We start from the raw sequence: 15,560 nt of genomic DNA, 5'->3' as shown, positions 1-15,560 counted from the left end.
CCCCCCCCCCTTTTTTACATATCTGTTTCTTGCAAAAATACCTCTAATTTTCCCTGTTAGAAAGTTCTTCTAGCTGAAATTCATAAGGATTTTTTGCCACTTTTTAAATAAAAGCAGTGTTGCCCAGAGTTCAGGCGGGCAGGCAGTGGGAGAGGGACTGCAGAGTCCGGGCTGATGCATCCTTCTATGTGAGTACTAACAGGGAGACTCAGCCTTCTGAATCTTTGGCCATCAGAAGAGGCTGGAAGTGGGTTTTATCTATTTTGGTGTCAGGGAGTACTTTGAGGACTAGAGAAACCTTGGAAACACCAAAGTGTACCATCCCAAAAGGCTGGAGGAACCATAGTATTGTCTGTGTTGTGCTCCTGGTTCCAGTACACCCCGTTAACCACTGGCCCAAGCACCAGCACCGCATCGTTTTTGCTCTCTTCCAAGGAATCCTTCCTGTGGAAGGAATTAAAATCCACCCCACGCTTGGTCCCTACAACAGGGGACTCTCCCTAACATGTTCTGTATTTTGTTGTTACAGTTTTGTCCCAGCAGCTTGGCATCAAAGGGCATATTGATCCTTGAAACCTGGGCCATAGGTGACACCTGAGTGTGATTTGTGTCCAGTTATAGGTCTGTGGGTCACTTCTGTGCTTAAAGAGAAAAAGGACACCAGGTAAATCCAACAGGAAAACAGGTGGAAATAATACTGTGTACCTTTTGTACAACGTGTAACCCTGTGGAGCCTGCTGCCGGGGGATACGAGTGTGGAAAACACATTAATTACCTGTCATTGCCTAATTGTCATGCTGGTTTGTTGCCACTGTCTTTGAGGCAGCTGGTGGTACCCAGGTGGACATGGATACTGGCCTTCCTGGTGCACCAGTCTGCTTCTGTGTGGGAAGTTCTCGTTACATGGTCAAGCTGAGAGCAGTGGTGACTCTTTAAGAAGAATACTCTCAGCTATTGTGCTGGTTTTGATATGCACCACAGGCACGTTCAGGTTAAAAAGGGGCTGCATTACACAACTTGGCTTTTCAAGCCTTTGTAGAAAGGACAAGAAGGGGTGCTGGAGAGGAGAAAGACATTATCTGGAATGAACTAGGGCAGGGAGGGGGCCAACAGCCTAGAGGAGCGGCTTTGGAAATGAGAAAATACCGATGGAGCAGGGCGGAGGTTAGGAAGTTTGATCTTGGCTGCATGAACGCCGTTCCTAAGATGAAACATCAGGACACATGGCATGGGAAGGGGAGCTGATGGGAAAGAGGATGTGGGCGTTGGAAGTCATACCCCTGACCTTGCGAAGCCGTGACTATGTGTGTTCAGAGTTGCCAAACTCACTGATCCCAGGTCTTACCCAAGAGTAAGGAAGGGGCTGTCTGTGATGGCAGAGGTGCTCTAGCTCTCCAGGGAAGGTCTGGTGGTCATACTGGCACCAGTGCCTGGATGTCATCGCGGAGGAGTGCTGTGCTGGGAAGCACGGACCCGTTTGGGATATGATACCTTTGGGTATGGTGGTGGGATGTGGCTGGCAGAGCTGTGCAATTGCATTTCTGCTCCTCAGTCATGGGTCCAATGCTTCTGCGGCATCAGGCTGCACTAATGAGGGACTCGGGGGGGCGGGGGGGAGGGCTGCAGCCCCTCGGATCCTGTCCCCTCCCGAGTCTGGTAAATCCACCCCGCTGGATCACCGCCACGGTCTGGTGGTTTGGTCTCTGTCAGTTACAAAGTGCAGTCTCACAGAACATGATTTGCCGCTGGCAGACTTTTAAAATATGTGTTTGCTTTTGATTATAATTTTTTTTTTAAATTAATTTTCCAAGGATCAATGTGGTAATGCATATAAAAATTACAATATGTAAAACAAAGTATAAAAGCATACAAGGAATTCCAAACACATAACATACTGTGCCTTGGAGCTTATGAGATCCATACAACGCTTATTGTATTATGGGAACACTCTGACCCCAAGACCTGGCGGAAAGGCTTGTTAGAAGAGCAGGACTGAGCCATGTGCCTTATGAGCTGTAGGATGCCCAGAAGGAAAACCCTAGCGAATATGAAAGCGGAGCTGTTACAGCAGAACTCAGACTGGTCTGTGGGCTCTAGGGAGACTTTCAATGGCTTTGTACCAATTTCTGGAGAAGGATGTATATAGTTTAGTCCCCGCAAGTATTGTTCTCCCAGTAATTAACACTTGATGTCATGTCTTTCAAGGGAGACTCTCTGGATTTCCACTGGATCGTAATTATATTTTTTTTTTCCCTCCCCTGAACATCATTTCTTCTGTCAGCTCCAGCAAGCGGGAACGTTGACGTGGTTAGGGAGGATGCATATCTTAGCCACTGTAGCTGCCCATGTGCTCTGCAGGTTTGCACCAGATGAGAGGCAGAGCACCAGAGCTGGAACCACCCGGAAAAGCAGTTTTGTCTTGCATTTGTCATAGGAGAGGGCTCTTAGCTGCTGGGGAGGAGCTTGTGCTGCCCCGTCTGTGGGTCAGGAGCCAAGCAGGTTGGGGTTGCAGGGGGACCTGATCCTCAGCTTTGCAAATCTGCAAAAGTCCAGAACAGAGCACAGGAGAATGCCTCTGTGCTCAGATCCCAGTAAGTCCGGATGAAGGCTTTGCATGCTAGAAATTAGTCTTCAGGAGGTCAGAGATGTCTTCCACAAGGAAGGTGACAACTCCAAGACCTCATTCCTGGTAGGCGAGAGTCACCGGCTGGTGCTGTGCCTTGAAACCCGCCTGGAAATGTCCCTTTTGGCCATGGCACAGGCAAGGGGTCCCTCTGCACGAGCGCCTGTCTTGGTGGGGACAGTGAGGGTTTCACCGTCGGCGCTGGTGAAGTTGGTTTGTGCAGGACCCCAGTGAGTTCCCCCAGTCTGGCAGGCAGAGCCGAGTGCAACGGGAGGCCGTAGGCACGCGATGCATGCAAAAGCTATTCACAGCTCTGTAATGATATGTAATTGTTTGTATGTGGTCAGCTAAAAATTATCCTGATAGGTTCCACATTGCAGACACTTCGGAGAGAAACTGCCGTAGTCCCCCGAGTGACACTGAAAATACACATGCTTTTCAATTTAATATTAAAATTCAGCTTTCATGTAAAAAAAAATCAGTATCGCCTTTCTGAACTTCCATGGTGTGTGCAGAAAATAACCTATTTTTTATGTGCAAAAATTGAACCTGATTAGTTTATGAGGTAATCAAAAGCAAAGGCTGTTAAAAGAAATACAGCAACTGTTTCTTTGTTTTCCTTTCCCCCCCCCCCCCCCGCTGTTCTTCCCCCCCCCCCCCCGTGTTTCTGGTGATTTTAACAAGACTAGAACTTCAGATACTTGAATTTTCTGTATAATTGAAATCGTTTGAGATCTTGTATACAGATGGTGCAGAAAAACAAATAAACAGCAAAGGTTAGAAAAAAAAAAACCTCAGCTGGTGTTTTGTAATGGGAGAAAAATGATAGTTAAAAAATCTCCGTAGTCTGACTTGTAATCCCAGATACGTGCTCATCATCGCTGCAGTTGTACAGCTGGGCTTGGTATCGCTGCTCGTCAGGGCTAGCTTCAGTATGTGATTTCATATGGGCATCTCCTACCTTAATGTATTGAGTTTTCTTAAGTGTCATCTTCATTCTGTATTGCCTACAATTGTGATGGGCAATTATAACTTCTCTGTGTCACATTTGTGTACCCTGAAGTTAAAACTTATTTCCATTTGAAAATACTTTTCATGCATGGAAATGCGTTTAAACCGGAGTTTGTGCTCTCCTGGGAGCTTTTGGACAGATACTTCAGGCAGCTCTGAGCATGAAATCTTGTCCGTGTGGGTCCCCTTGCCCCATGCTGTCCCTGCTCACATCTGGCAAAGATGTTGCTGGATGCTGCTGGGCGGTGGGCTCCTGCTGCCTGGAGGAGCAGGGTCCTTCTAGGCGTTGCTGCAAAGGGAAACTGCAAACCAGCAATGGTCCAGTCTGGTCAAAGACACAGAAAACAAGCTGAAGGAAAATAGAGGTGTGAGGCTTTTCCCTGTTTTCTGCCAAAGTGATGTTTTCAGGCTGGAAAGTGGCTTTTCAGGTTGAGATTGTCTCGTTGAGGGTGAAGCTCACCCTGGCTGGGCTGGGTGCAGAGTGCTGTTGGTGTCTGATGGTCGTGTCTGTGACGAGCTGCGATCTCGTCTTTGCACGAGCGGTGGTGGTGGGACCCCCTGCCCACGGGCAGCCCCCCACTGTGGCACACGAGCTCGTCTCCAGCATCCCACACCAGTGGAAAATCACTTGTGAGAATCATCTCCAATTAGTTGGGACTGGGCTTTGTCATCAGGTGGATTTGTACGTCCCTGCTTCCCACTCCCCTTCCTCACGCCTTGTTTTAGCTTTGATTAGACCTTTGGGGTTTGGGGTCTTTTTTGTGTGTTATTTTTACTTATATAAGTTGACGGAGCTGCCCTGCACCCACAGAGCTGCAGTATTTTGGAGAGCTCTAACGAATCAAAAGCAAAGCAGAGTGCAAATAGAATGGGAACAGGATCCTGTGATTCTGTGTAACTGTCTGGACGGCTGCTGTTGGGGAGAGGAGTCTGCCTGGAGCCAGAGGAGGACCTGTGGAAATATTTCTACTCAAGCTTCTTAAATTTTAACTTTAAACCCAATGAAAAAAATTTCTTTCCCCTTCTAGTCTCCCTTTTCATTTCTTTCCCACCACTCCAAATAAAACTTTTGTGTGTTTGCAGGGCTTTTTTAATTTAAAAGAGTTTTTAGTTACTAGGTTTTTAGCTTCTAGAATTATTTTTTTTTCCCCTGTGAAATAATTTGTTTTGTTTTTTCTTTAACCCATATTCATACTTTAGCAGTAACCTCTTATTTTGAAGGCTGTGGTTATAGTGTGATTCCTTATTCTCTTCCTGGAATCCTTTCTCAGTTTACAGTTTATATAGCTGAAGTGACAAATCTTTCCTGCCTTACCGTATATGATACTGCGGTTAAATTTCTCTGTCTCTCCCTTAATGAAATCCAATTGTTTACTTTCAATTCGGATCCAATTAATGTACTGTAATAGCTGGTTCTGGACTTAATAGAACTGGTCAAAACTTTTCAAAACTGCCCACACAATGTAAATCCCATCTGGAAATTAGTTTTTGTTCTGACCAGGAATGAAAGCAAGTATGCACAAGCGTTCCTGCAAACTGGAAATCCAAAATATGTTGCGGTTGTAAGTATTGGTGGAAAAAATACCAATCTTGTAACTTAGACGTAGGCATTTGGTTCTCAACTCTGTTTTGCTTTATAATGCATTGTATTTTCATTGTGGCATCCCAACAGGAACCGTCTGATGGTACCCCAGTGATAGCTGCAGATACTGGGACAGCCACTGTTAAATAAGGAATGTAGATCAGAGCGTCTTCAAGTGTGGATCTGTCTCGTTGCAAGAGGAGATATGATGAGCAAAGGAAAATTAATAAGACATATCATACTATATCATTTAGGAGCAATTAAAAGCGCTTTGGTCCATCCTAGAAGTGCGTTTATGTCTGACACCAGGATTTGCATGTCATGGGTGAATGTAGAAATAACACGGGAAAAACACAAATGTGGAAACAGGAAACAAAATCCCTCAGCCTAACATGAAATTTGGGATTTTGAAATTAAATTCCCAGATTTTCCAGAGTCAGGTTCCTGAGAGGAGAACGTGCGTTTCCATCTCTCTGGGGGATGCATTTGCAAGCAGCTCAGCTTTTGAGAATGCTGCTTGTAATAAAATATTCTGATTAAAAGAATGTTGATGAAAGACTTCTGACCCATCTAAAAAGGTTTAGAGCTGTTTTCCTCTTCTCTCCATTTCTGCTGACTCCAGTCACTAGTGCTGTCAACGCTATTTAGGAATACAATTTTTCAGTGTTCAGCATTGTTTCCTGATAAAGAAATAATGGCAGAAAAAAAAAGCCCAACCCTGCTGACATGTCGAAGGCAGGCGGTGACTGCTGTGAGCAAGGTGACATTTGCAGACACCTGGGGCTTAGGTGCCTGCAATCCCTCGTTAGCGGTTTGTAATCAACATATGGCATGTCTGCATGGCAAAACGCAAGGAGAGATCAACCCAGCAGCACTCTGGGCTAATATGGCTGTTATTATTTTTTTTTTCCCTGCTACCCAAGTAACTCCTGCAGACATTTGGATCTAGCTGTGTTGTGCTGTTCCAGAGGTGCATTGAAGGGAGATCTTAAATTCCCAGAGCCCCTGTCACAGGTTGTGCTTCACTGTCAAGCCACCTCCATCCAGCTACATCCTGGAAAAAGGGGGTGACTCACGTCCCTGGTCCGTGCCAGCCGATGCTGGAGGAGCGTTAGCCAACAGTGACCCGACCGTGAGTCACTGCAGCGCGGCCGCTGCCTGCAACTTTCCGTTTCTCAGCCCTGCTATTTTTGGGTCCAGTAATTACGAGGTGAGCTGTGAATCACCAGTGTCTCGCTTTACGCTGGGAGGAAACCAGGCAAATTGTGTTAACATGCTTGGCAGGAGGGGTTCTTGTTCTTCAGCGTTTTACAGACTTTGGCCCTTCTTCTCACTCCCCAGAGCAATGTGCTCACCCTTCCTCATGTGTAACCATCACACAGGATCTGAGCAACGGCCAGACAGCCTTGAGCTTGTGCTCCCTCCAGCCTAGTATTGTCTTCTGGGCAGGAACTGATGCTTCAGAGGCCTGGAGGGGATTCCCAGGGGATCCCAAAGGCTTTTATTGATTTGTCCATCCAGTCCACATAGGCAGGGTTTATATCAGCAAATAGCACCAGGTGGGTAACTCAGAAGAAGGGCAGGCACCCGAGTTGACATTGGCCTCTATGGCAGCTGGTCTCGCAGTGTCTCTGCCATTCAAAGAGAGGATAATGCCCCGAGGCTTGTTCTTTGCTCTTTGTTGTGTTGTGTGGTGCACAGCAGCACAGCTCTGTTGAAGCTCGCCAGTAAAGCCAGGGGGAAATCACTGACCCTTTTTGTAAACACTTTGATGATGAGTCAAGAGGAACATGCAAGACTTTTCTGTTTCTTTATATGGATCGGACCTTGTGATGATGCTCCACTCCTCAGCAAGCGGAAATGCACGCGTGTCCTTCTGCACAAGCAGAAGTTAACCCCATCCCTCTGCTTCACAGCTTTACTTCCCACCACCTGGGCAGGATAGATTCACCTGCAGCCTTCTTTTGATGCCCTGGGATTCCTATGCACATTTGTTTTTCTAGCACATTCCTGCCTCTGCAAGTCCCTTCCCGGCTCAGCTTTACAATTCAACGTGCCTCTTAAAAACTGGTCTCCAAATGCTTCTTCTCAGATACATGAAAACCAAGAGTGTATTTTTGCACCCAGGAATCCCCAGGCCGGAAAGGAGTCTTGTGGGAATTGTCAGGCTGTTGGAGAAGGATTAGGGATGGAGAAGCTGTAAACCTGCAGGAATTTGAAAAACCTACTTTAATTTAAGAGGAATGTCCTTTTGTTCCCAAATGGATGGGCCTCGCTCCAAAGGCGTTCAGGTGCAGTAACTGTTACCAGATGGGCTGTGAAAAGCAACACAAACAGGTGGTGAGGACAACAACCGTAGACTTTAATTTCCTTGTCAGCTTCTCCCTGTGCCTTACATACCCCCTCGAGAACAGGAGGATGAGGGGAGCTGTCATATTTTTATATGGCAAAAGGAAAGGCTGTCGAGGGAATATTCTGCAACCGTATATAGCGGTTGAACCCTCGGATTCTCAGTGGTGAGACTGTCATCTGGGCCAGTGTGTGCAGTGATTAACTTAAAATATAAATCACTAGCACATCTGGTTTTATAGATACAGTGATCAATATGTTTTAACGCTTGCTGACACGTATATTGGCTCTGTTCCTCCTCCTGAGGCAGTGGGACCACGCTGACACTGCCCACCTGAGGCTCTGCCTGGTGTGCTTGGGAGTGTTGGAGGCTGGGGCTGCAGGAGCACGACAAGCCTTGATGGTTTTGGTGGGAGCCCACACATGCTGGAGCACTTGAAGAGGGATGAGTCAGGGTGATGGTGTAGCAGTCCTGCAGCCTGAACGGGGCTGTTTTGGGGAGGCAGCGGTGGGCTCCTGCTTCTGCTGCTGGTGCCTCGCTCTCCGCTTCCTTCAGTGTGGCTTCCCGTGGTAACTGAAGTGTTTGCTGTGCTCTGACTGCTGTGATGAGTGAACATACTTTGGTACAGGTAGGGTAGAAGCAAAACAGGTGTCATAGCCTCCAGCTTGTCCTAATGAAGAGTATCTAAATCCCTGGAGCCATCACTCGCTGCTTGCCAGGACCTGCGAGTGCCTGTGCATTGATAGCTCCATCGCTGCTGCTGCTACGTTGATGTGTGTAACAGCACTGGAAAAAGGAGAGGTGGTGGGTGCAGAGCAGATACTTGCTCAGAAAAGCCATTTCATAGTTATCTCAGTGCTGATGTTGCTCCAGTTACCATGTGCACAGGCAGTAGTGATAAGAGTGACTCCAGATGTATGGATGTACTGGTTTATTGCTGGAGTAAATACAAACCAGGCAAAAACCAGTATGTGCTCTTATGGGACACATAGTTTGTTGCTCACCACCTTGCTGGCATGGGCAGGGCAAGGGGGGTGCTGGAGAGTACACAACTGTTCTTCAGTCAACAGTATCCAACATGCTTATGCTCAGTCTCTCTCTCACTGAGGTTTTGCTTCCCCATTGCAATGCTATCCGTGTCTGTCTGACTGGATTTCCATGTCCTTGGCTTGCAAGCGTACGAGTGAAACTGGCTTTTGTGGTTGTCTCTCGTTCAGGCCCATATCAGTCATGCTTCATTTCCACTGTCTGACACCTCTTTGTTCACAGCTCCCCATCTCTGCCCGAACTGACGCCTCTCGGTCTGGATGTGGGGAGGATGAGAGGAGGATGCAGTTCTCATTTAAGCCAAATGGAGCTACATGCAGAGACCAGGATTACCTTGGCTGTAGTCAAGCCCAGAGTAGTAGCTGTTTGCTTGCACTTTCCTTACTCAGAGACGGGCACACCTTCTCACAGTCAGTAAGAGCTGGCACAGGACTCGTGCTTAGCCCAGAGGGCTGTATTATGTCCCCGTAAGGGCAGTCCTTGGAGTTTGAAGCCAAGAGAACAGAGGTTCATGATTCTCTATGGTTGGAAAGGTTTCTAGGATTGTCAGGAATGGGGAGATATATTTTGGACTTTTTTGTTTCCTTTTAGAGATAAGGAAGCTGAGGCATGGGGTATCTTTAGAGAGCTGGTACAAGTCTTATGCAGTTGAGCTGAGGTATAAATGCTTGGGGTCAAATGTGCTTCCCACCTCCTTTTTACATGAGGACTAACACGGTGTGGTTAAGGTGTGGTGTTGAAATTATGCAAAACCCTTCCTAAGCCCTTTACATCTTGAAACCGTTGAGGTTATTCATCCCATTGCTCTGGGCTCTTAGCTTTCTAGCGTTTCACATCTCCTTTTGTCTCTCCTAGATGATCAGCTGAACTCAGAAGAGAAGAAGAAAAGAAAGCAGAGAAGGAACAGGACTACCTTCAACAGCAGCCAGCTCCAGGCATTAGAGAGGGTCTTTGAGAGGACACACTACCCCGATGCCTTCGTACGGGAAGACCTTGCACGCAGAGTCAACCTCACTGAAGCCAGAGTTCAGGTAATCACCACAGCTTGTATCCAGACACACCTCACCTCGGGGGGTCATCAGGCCATTCCAGTATGGCAGTAGAAATGCTTGAGGTCTGTGTGGCACGCTAGGGGTCACCAAGCTTCTGGGTCGTGCTTCATGCAATACTGCAGTCTCAAGCATGCTGCCATGCCTTAAGGAGGGCTGCCAGGCCTGATCTGCCACTGTACTTACCACATGCCCAGTCAGATGTCTTCATAAGGTTCATTCAAGGCCAAGATGTGGAGTGTCCTGTGCTCAAAGTGCTCACATTATCTTGAGCTGCTCAGCTTAGCTTGCAAGCCTGCACCTTCTGAAGGTCAAAGCAGACCATGGAATGTGATGTGTTGTACAGCATTCCCAGGCCTTGCTGCCTATGGCACAGGGCAGACCTGGTCCCACAGGGACCTCACTGAGCCACTTCCTCGCACAAGGACTTTATCAGGGCAGAGATAATAATTGTCTTGTCATTAGAGTTTCCAGTGACAGGCATGTCAAAGCAGCCTGCTTTGACCGAGTCCTGTCTTGCCCAACAGGGCAGAGGTAGTGTGGTGAAAGGGTGAGTGTTGCAGCAGAGCTGGTTGTGATGGTTGGTGGGTCTGTGTGCTTCCTACCCCAGGTGTGGTTCCAGAACCGGAGAGCCAAGTTTCGTCGGAACGAGAGGGCGATGCTGGCCAGCAAGAATGCCTCTCTGCTCAAATCCTACTCAGGGGACGTGACCGCCGTGGAGCAGCCCATAGTACCTCGCCCAGCTCCAAGACCCACCGACTATCTCTCCTGGGGTACTGCCTCGCCTTACAGGTGAGTGAATGACCCCTCTGAGTCTGATCAGTTTCTGGCATAGCATAGAACAGCCTGAGAGTGGCCCTCAGACAGCTCTTAAAGGGCTGTTTCTATTCACGTGGCACAACTGGAGGATACAGCAGTTTGACCACCCCACTGGTGTTCCTGACCTGTTCCCATCCCACCCTGTCTCACTGCCAGGCTTGCAAGGTGGTCTTGGTTGAGCATCATTGTGGCTTTCTGGCAGCTGGCTCCATGGGAGGTTGTGGCTTCTTCTTTGGTAGTCTCTCTCTGCAATTCAGGAAGTTTCAGAAGAGGATCAAGTAGAAATACATGGAAACAGAAGGGGTTGCACTTGCTTCCCTAGTGCATCCAGTTTAAAGCAAGGAAGAAACCTTTCCATGGGACACAGATCCAGGGGAGGTGGTGGCAGAGCACTTGTGGAGGCTCGGCCACCACGCAGTGGCCAGAAGAGGGAGTTCTGTGGCTGTCCCATGGCCGTCACTGGTTGGGATGCAAGGAAGGGCTGGGAACTCACTCCATGAATGTCTCTTCCCAGTCTTCCCCTCAGTGGTCAGCACTGAACTGGGGAGCAATTTCTTACTGATGTGGCAGCCCCAGTCTGCTCAAAGGATCTGGGATGTCCATGCATGTCACAGGCTTCACAGTCCTCCTCCGTGCCATCCACAGCCCAGCAGGAACTGGGTGTGGATGCAAGATCCACAGGATGTGTTGGTTTGTGGGGAGCCAGCTGGCTTGTAGGCAGTTAAAAATTAGGGTGGTGGGTATTTTTTAGCACAGTGGCTTCATTGTTGGTCAGGACCTTGAAGTCTTTGGCTGGATTTCTTCCTGTTCATCTGGCTTGGTCACAGCCAGCTTCCCACTGGCTTCTGGGAGGTACACCATGCTCAGGAACTCTCTTCCTTGGTCACCTTGACCCACTTCTTGCACCCCAAACATTATTTGCACAGTTAGGTCTGCAAACACGTGGCCTTCCTGGTAGTTTATCTGTTCAGTGCCATGGGGTCCTCCTCATCTACTCTGTAGCTCCAGAAGAACAAGTCTTAGGTTCACCCACTCCAGGTGCTGAAAAAGATGCTTTTGATGACCACCAGTTTGATCTTAGAGATGGCCCTTATCCTTTGGTTTTCTCTGAGGACTGCTGTCTGCTAAAATTCCCCTTTTGGAGTTGAGGTTTTCTCTCTGTGAAGTGCTCCTCGGAGCAGCATCCTAGGGAGGAGTCTGGGTGGTGCGTTCAGGGGAGAGAAGCACAGGTCCTTCCCCACCCCCCTGAGGCTGCTCTGGTCACGGTACCAGATCCCTACTGAACACTCATGGCTTATTTCTCCCTCTCACACTTTTAAAAATAGATCGTCCCTCCCAAGATGTTGTTTACACGAGGGGCTTCATAACAGCTTCTAGGAGAAGACCCTGCAAAGGTAACTTCCGGGGCACACTGGGAAGGGCTGTCGGGGGCCACTCTGGGCAACGAGAAGCCTGAGTCATCTGGGATGTGTGAATGAGGAGAGCAAGGGAGAAGGGAAAGCCTTAGGGATGTATTTTCTCCTGCTGAGGCAAGGTCCAGACCTGGCTGTGCCTCTCCATGGTGTGAAGACGCATCCTTGCTGTCTTGATATCTTCACCTTGTCTTTAGCCAAGATGTTTCAGCAGAAACATTTGCACTTTTCAGCTGTCCCCAGTGGCTGACACACCAAACCAGGACAGACTGTCACCCTCCCACTGCCCTGCAGAGGGGTAAGAGTCATTGGTGGAGGAGAAGAGCAGCTCATTTCCACAATGTGGGGTGGTCAGAACACTCAGGCAGTTTATGCTCCCCAGGCTTTCTAATCCTACGAGTCAACTCTCAGCAATCACATTCATCTTAATGGGGCACCTGGGCCAGGTTGTCACAGCCTCATTAAAGCTTTGAACTGAGGAGGGTTATTGAAGTGTTGGACACTTGGTGGAAAACAGCCATGCAAAGTGTTTGCATGGCCCTCTGCCCCCTCCCCATCTCCCCGGCGCTGCCGTACCAGCCCCTGATTAACAGCCAGTCTGGGAGAGGGCTGAGCTGTGTGACTGGGGCTGCTTTTCCTCTTAGATCTGGGGAAAGTTTTCAATCAGTGTGTTTATTCTCCAAATACGTTCAGCCACAGGTCAACCAAAGCTATTTGCAGATCTCTATCACGTAGATAGCCAAGTAGATACTATTATTTTTTTGAAGTTGAAATGTTTTGCTTAGACATTTTTTAGCATAGGTTCCTAAGAAAACAAGACTAGCAGTCGTGCTGTCAGCCTGCACTTCCCACTCCAATAACCTTTGACTCCACGGGCCATTGAAAACCATATTTGAAAGAAGGATTTTAGGCCTCAGAAACATGATGTTCCTCTGTGTTTCATGAAAGCAGGAAGCTGAGCAGAGGCAGGAGACTTTGGGCCTGAATGGGGTGGAGGGAGGGGGCAGCAGTGTGACTTCAACCTTTATTAGACCCTGGAGAGTCTCTGGAGCAGCCCTCAAGCTATACTGATGTTTGGAAACAGTCTTCTTGCACGCTGCTCCTTGTGGAATAACTTGCTAAAGAGAATAACTTTCTAAACTTTCTCTAATCTGGAGATTTTTGGTTTGGCAGAGGTTTCACTGGGCAACAGTAATTTTCCCTTTACCTCTGGGAAGCTGAGGGCAGGAGGTTCCCTGGAGTTTTAGACCAGTCTTGGGCAGCAGTCTGGTTTTGAATGGGGACAGTTTACACTCAAGATTGAAAATTGCTATTTTATCTAATCTAGAGTATCCTTGAGGCTCTTCTAATTTCTTCCAGCACAAGAACATGGGGCAGATGCACCCTATGGAAGTGGGTGGGAATAGGTGCTTAAGTAGCCACCAGCTATACACCTTGTGAAACTTTGGAACTTCTCACATTGCTGATGACTTATGGGGAAGGAGAGGGTCAAGTCACCAACCCAGGCATGGAGAGGGGACTGAGGGGGTGTGCAGCTGGCTGGGGAAGGCTCCAGGTACAGCAATCCAGCACTGTGGACCCCAGTGAAATGCAGCCGATGCACCCCAAGTTGGGCAGAGTCAAGCCTGTATTTTAATGTCCATCCTCCATGTCCTTCCAGAAGCTGTTAGAGACTCTCAAAGTGTCCTGAATATTTCCCCTCCTGGTGAGAGCTTTCGGTGCTTTTCCCTGGATGGGTGTAAGCAGCTTTATATCTACGAGTCTTACCCATCCTTCCTGTGTGTGTAAGCTGCTGTGTTTCCACCAGTCCTGATGCAAAGACGACAGTTCCTCCCTGATTAAGTTCTTTTCCCTGATTTTTAAAGTGAGAAATAGGAGTCATTTGGCCTGGGATGGAACCTATTAGTATTTCCTGGTCTGGATCTCCTGGAGGCTGAGGATTCAGACAGCACTAGATTGTATTTAAACTCCTGGCAGGTCAGCTCTGCCCTATGAAGAAGTCAGAGATACCATCAGGTCTTTGGGGCAAGCATGCACGCCCACAGCCTGGATCTGTTTGCACAGCAAATGCTCGCTTCCCTCCAGGGAGATTTGCTGTTGCAAAGGCTCTTCCAGTCGTGGAGCTCAGCACTGGAAGACATTTTTATTTTTTTAAAAAAGAGGGAAAAAGGAAAAGAAAAAATGGAAAAACCCAGCTGTTTTCTTTCTTGGGCTGTGGATGGAGGAGAGTGTGTCCCAGAGCCTCAGATGTGAGCTGCCCGGGCAGGCAGATGGAAGGGGTCAGCACCAGGCCTGAGCTTGCCTCCAGGAGAGCATTTGTGGTTTCCTCCTGAACACACTGGCTGTGTTAACTGGGCATCTCTGCTTCACTCGGTGCTTTTCAACTGGTTTGGGTCTGTGGACCCAAGTACAGGAAATGCAGCAAGTCAGTTTGCTGGTTTTTGGGGCAGGGGGGTTGCTTTTCACAGAAACCTGGGACACATGAGTTAAACAAGTTTTCTAGTGGTCTGGAAAGAAGATTTTCAAATTTTTGGTAGGATAAGAAAGGAATCTGAGGTCTTCATTCAGCGTCTGCTGCCAAAAGTAATGTTTAAATGTTCATAAATAAAGTCATTATTTGATGGGAGAAAAAATGTTTTGGGTTTTTTTCCCCTCAGCCTTTAAGGCATTTGCTTTATGATCAGCTGAAGTTGTGAGGGAAAAAATTCTGGAAATTTTAATTCCAAAAGGCTGAAACCAAACAGCATCACAATTGTTGAAATGGCTTTTTCCCAGAGTGTTTCTTTGATATAACATGTGTTTCAGGAATGACGTGATTTCACAAGCAGTAAAACCAGCAACTGCTCTCATCAAAAAGCCGTTGCTTCCAGTAGGAATACTTTTAAGGACAATGGTCTGGCTGGCAGGCTGGGCAGCCTGACCTCATTGTAAACCTTTTGGGTTAGAAAATAGGAAATGGAAATTTTCCTTTTGACTTCAACCAGCTTTGGTGTTGGCTACGGGTAAGTGAACTGCAGCAGAGAGTTTTACAGGGGTGTTAAATAAAAAATAGTGGTAATTCCCTACTCACATAAGAAATACATCCCACAGGTATGGAAACCTCAGGGTTTAACCTTGCTGTGGTGTGTGTTTGCTCTCTGTGTGCTCTGAAGACCACGTCTGACGTGATGTTTCTCTCTTTCCATCCCCCAGTGCCATGGCCACCTACTCCGCCACGTGTACCAACGCCAGCCCGGCGCAGGGCATGAATATGGCCAACAGTATTGCCAACCTGAGACTGAAGGCAAAGGAATATAGTTTACAGAGGAATCAAGTGCCCACAGTCAATTAACGACTGGAAGCAGCTGCCTTGCAGAAGGAGAAAATACAGCAGCGCCCGTCCTGCTTCGCAACTTGTTTGTGCTGAAAGAAAAAAAGAAAAACAACAAAAAACACACAAAAAAAAAAGAAAAAAAAAGAAGAAAAAAAAAGCCAACCCTAACCCAGAACTGAACATGGGGACCAAACTGGGAGCAAACTGAACCGTTGAGTGAGAAGGTTCCTTCTTCCTTTTGGGATAATGCCACCGTTTTTTTTCTTGTTATTGTCAGGTTTATTGCTTCTGCTCAGTATACTACGAGCTTCTTCAGTAAAGGACAGTCTCACCCTTGTTGGTTTCTGTTTTTGT

The 15,560-nt window shown here is 47.7% G+C and overlaps 1 protein-coding gene across 1 annotated transcript in view; it reads left to right on the top strand.

The window, feature by feature from the left end:
• Nucleotides 1-15,324, top strand: part of LOC104526665 (paired mesoderm homeobox protein 1) — a 16,250-nt gene extending 926 nt beyond the window's left edge. Inside the window, exons 2-4 of the mRNA XM_010170196.2 lie at nucleotides 9,469-9,644; nucleotides 10,273-10,454; nucleotides 15,086-15,324. Of these exons, the coding sequence (XP_010168498.2) occupies nucleotides 9,469-9,644; nucleotides 10,273-10,454; nucleotides 15,086-15,224 (497 nt within the window). The 3' untranslated portion in view covers nucleotides 15,225-15,324. The remainder of the gene's footprint in view (nucleotides 1-9,468; nucleotides 9,645-10,272; nucleotides 10,455-15,085) is intronic.
• The last annotated feature ends 236 nt before the right edge of the window (nucleotides 15,325-15,560 follow it).

This window comes from Antrostomus carolinensis, unplaced genomic scaffold (assembly GCF_000700745.2).
Source record: "Antrostomus carolinensis isolate BGI_N321 unplaced genomic scaffold, ASM70074v2 scaffold4536, whole genome shotgun sequence".
Taxonomy (NCBI): domain Eukaryota; kingdom Metazoa; phylum Chordata; class Aves; order Caprimulgiformes; family Caprimulgidae; genus Antrostomus; species Antrostomus carolinensis.
Note: the sequence above shows the minus strand (reverse complement) of the source record. Positions and strands in the feature narration are given on the sequence as shown.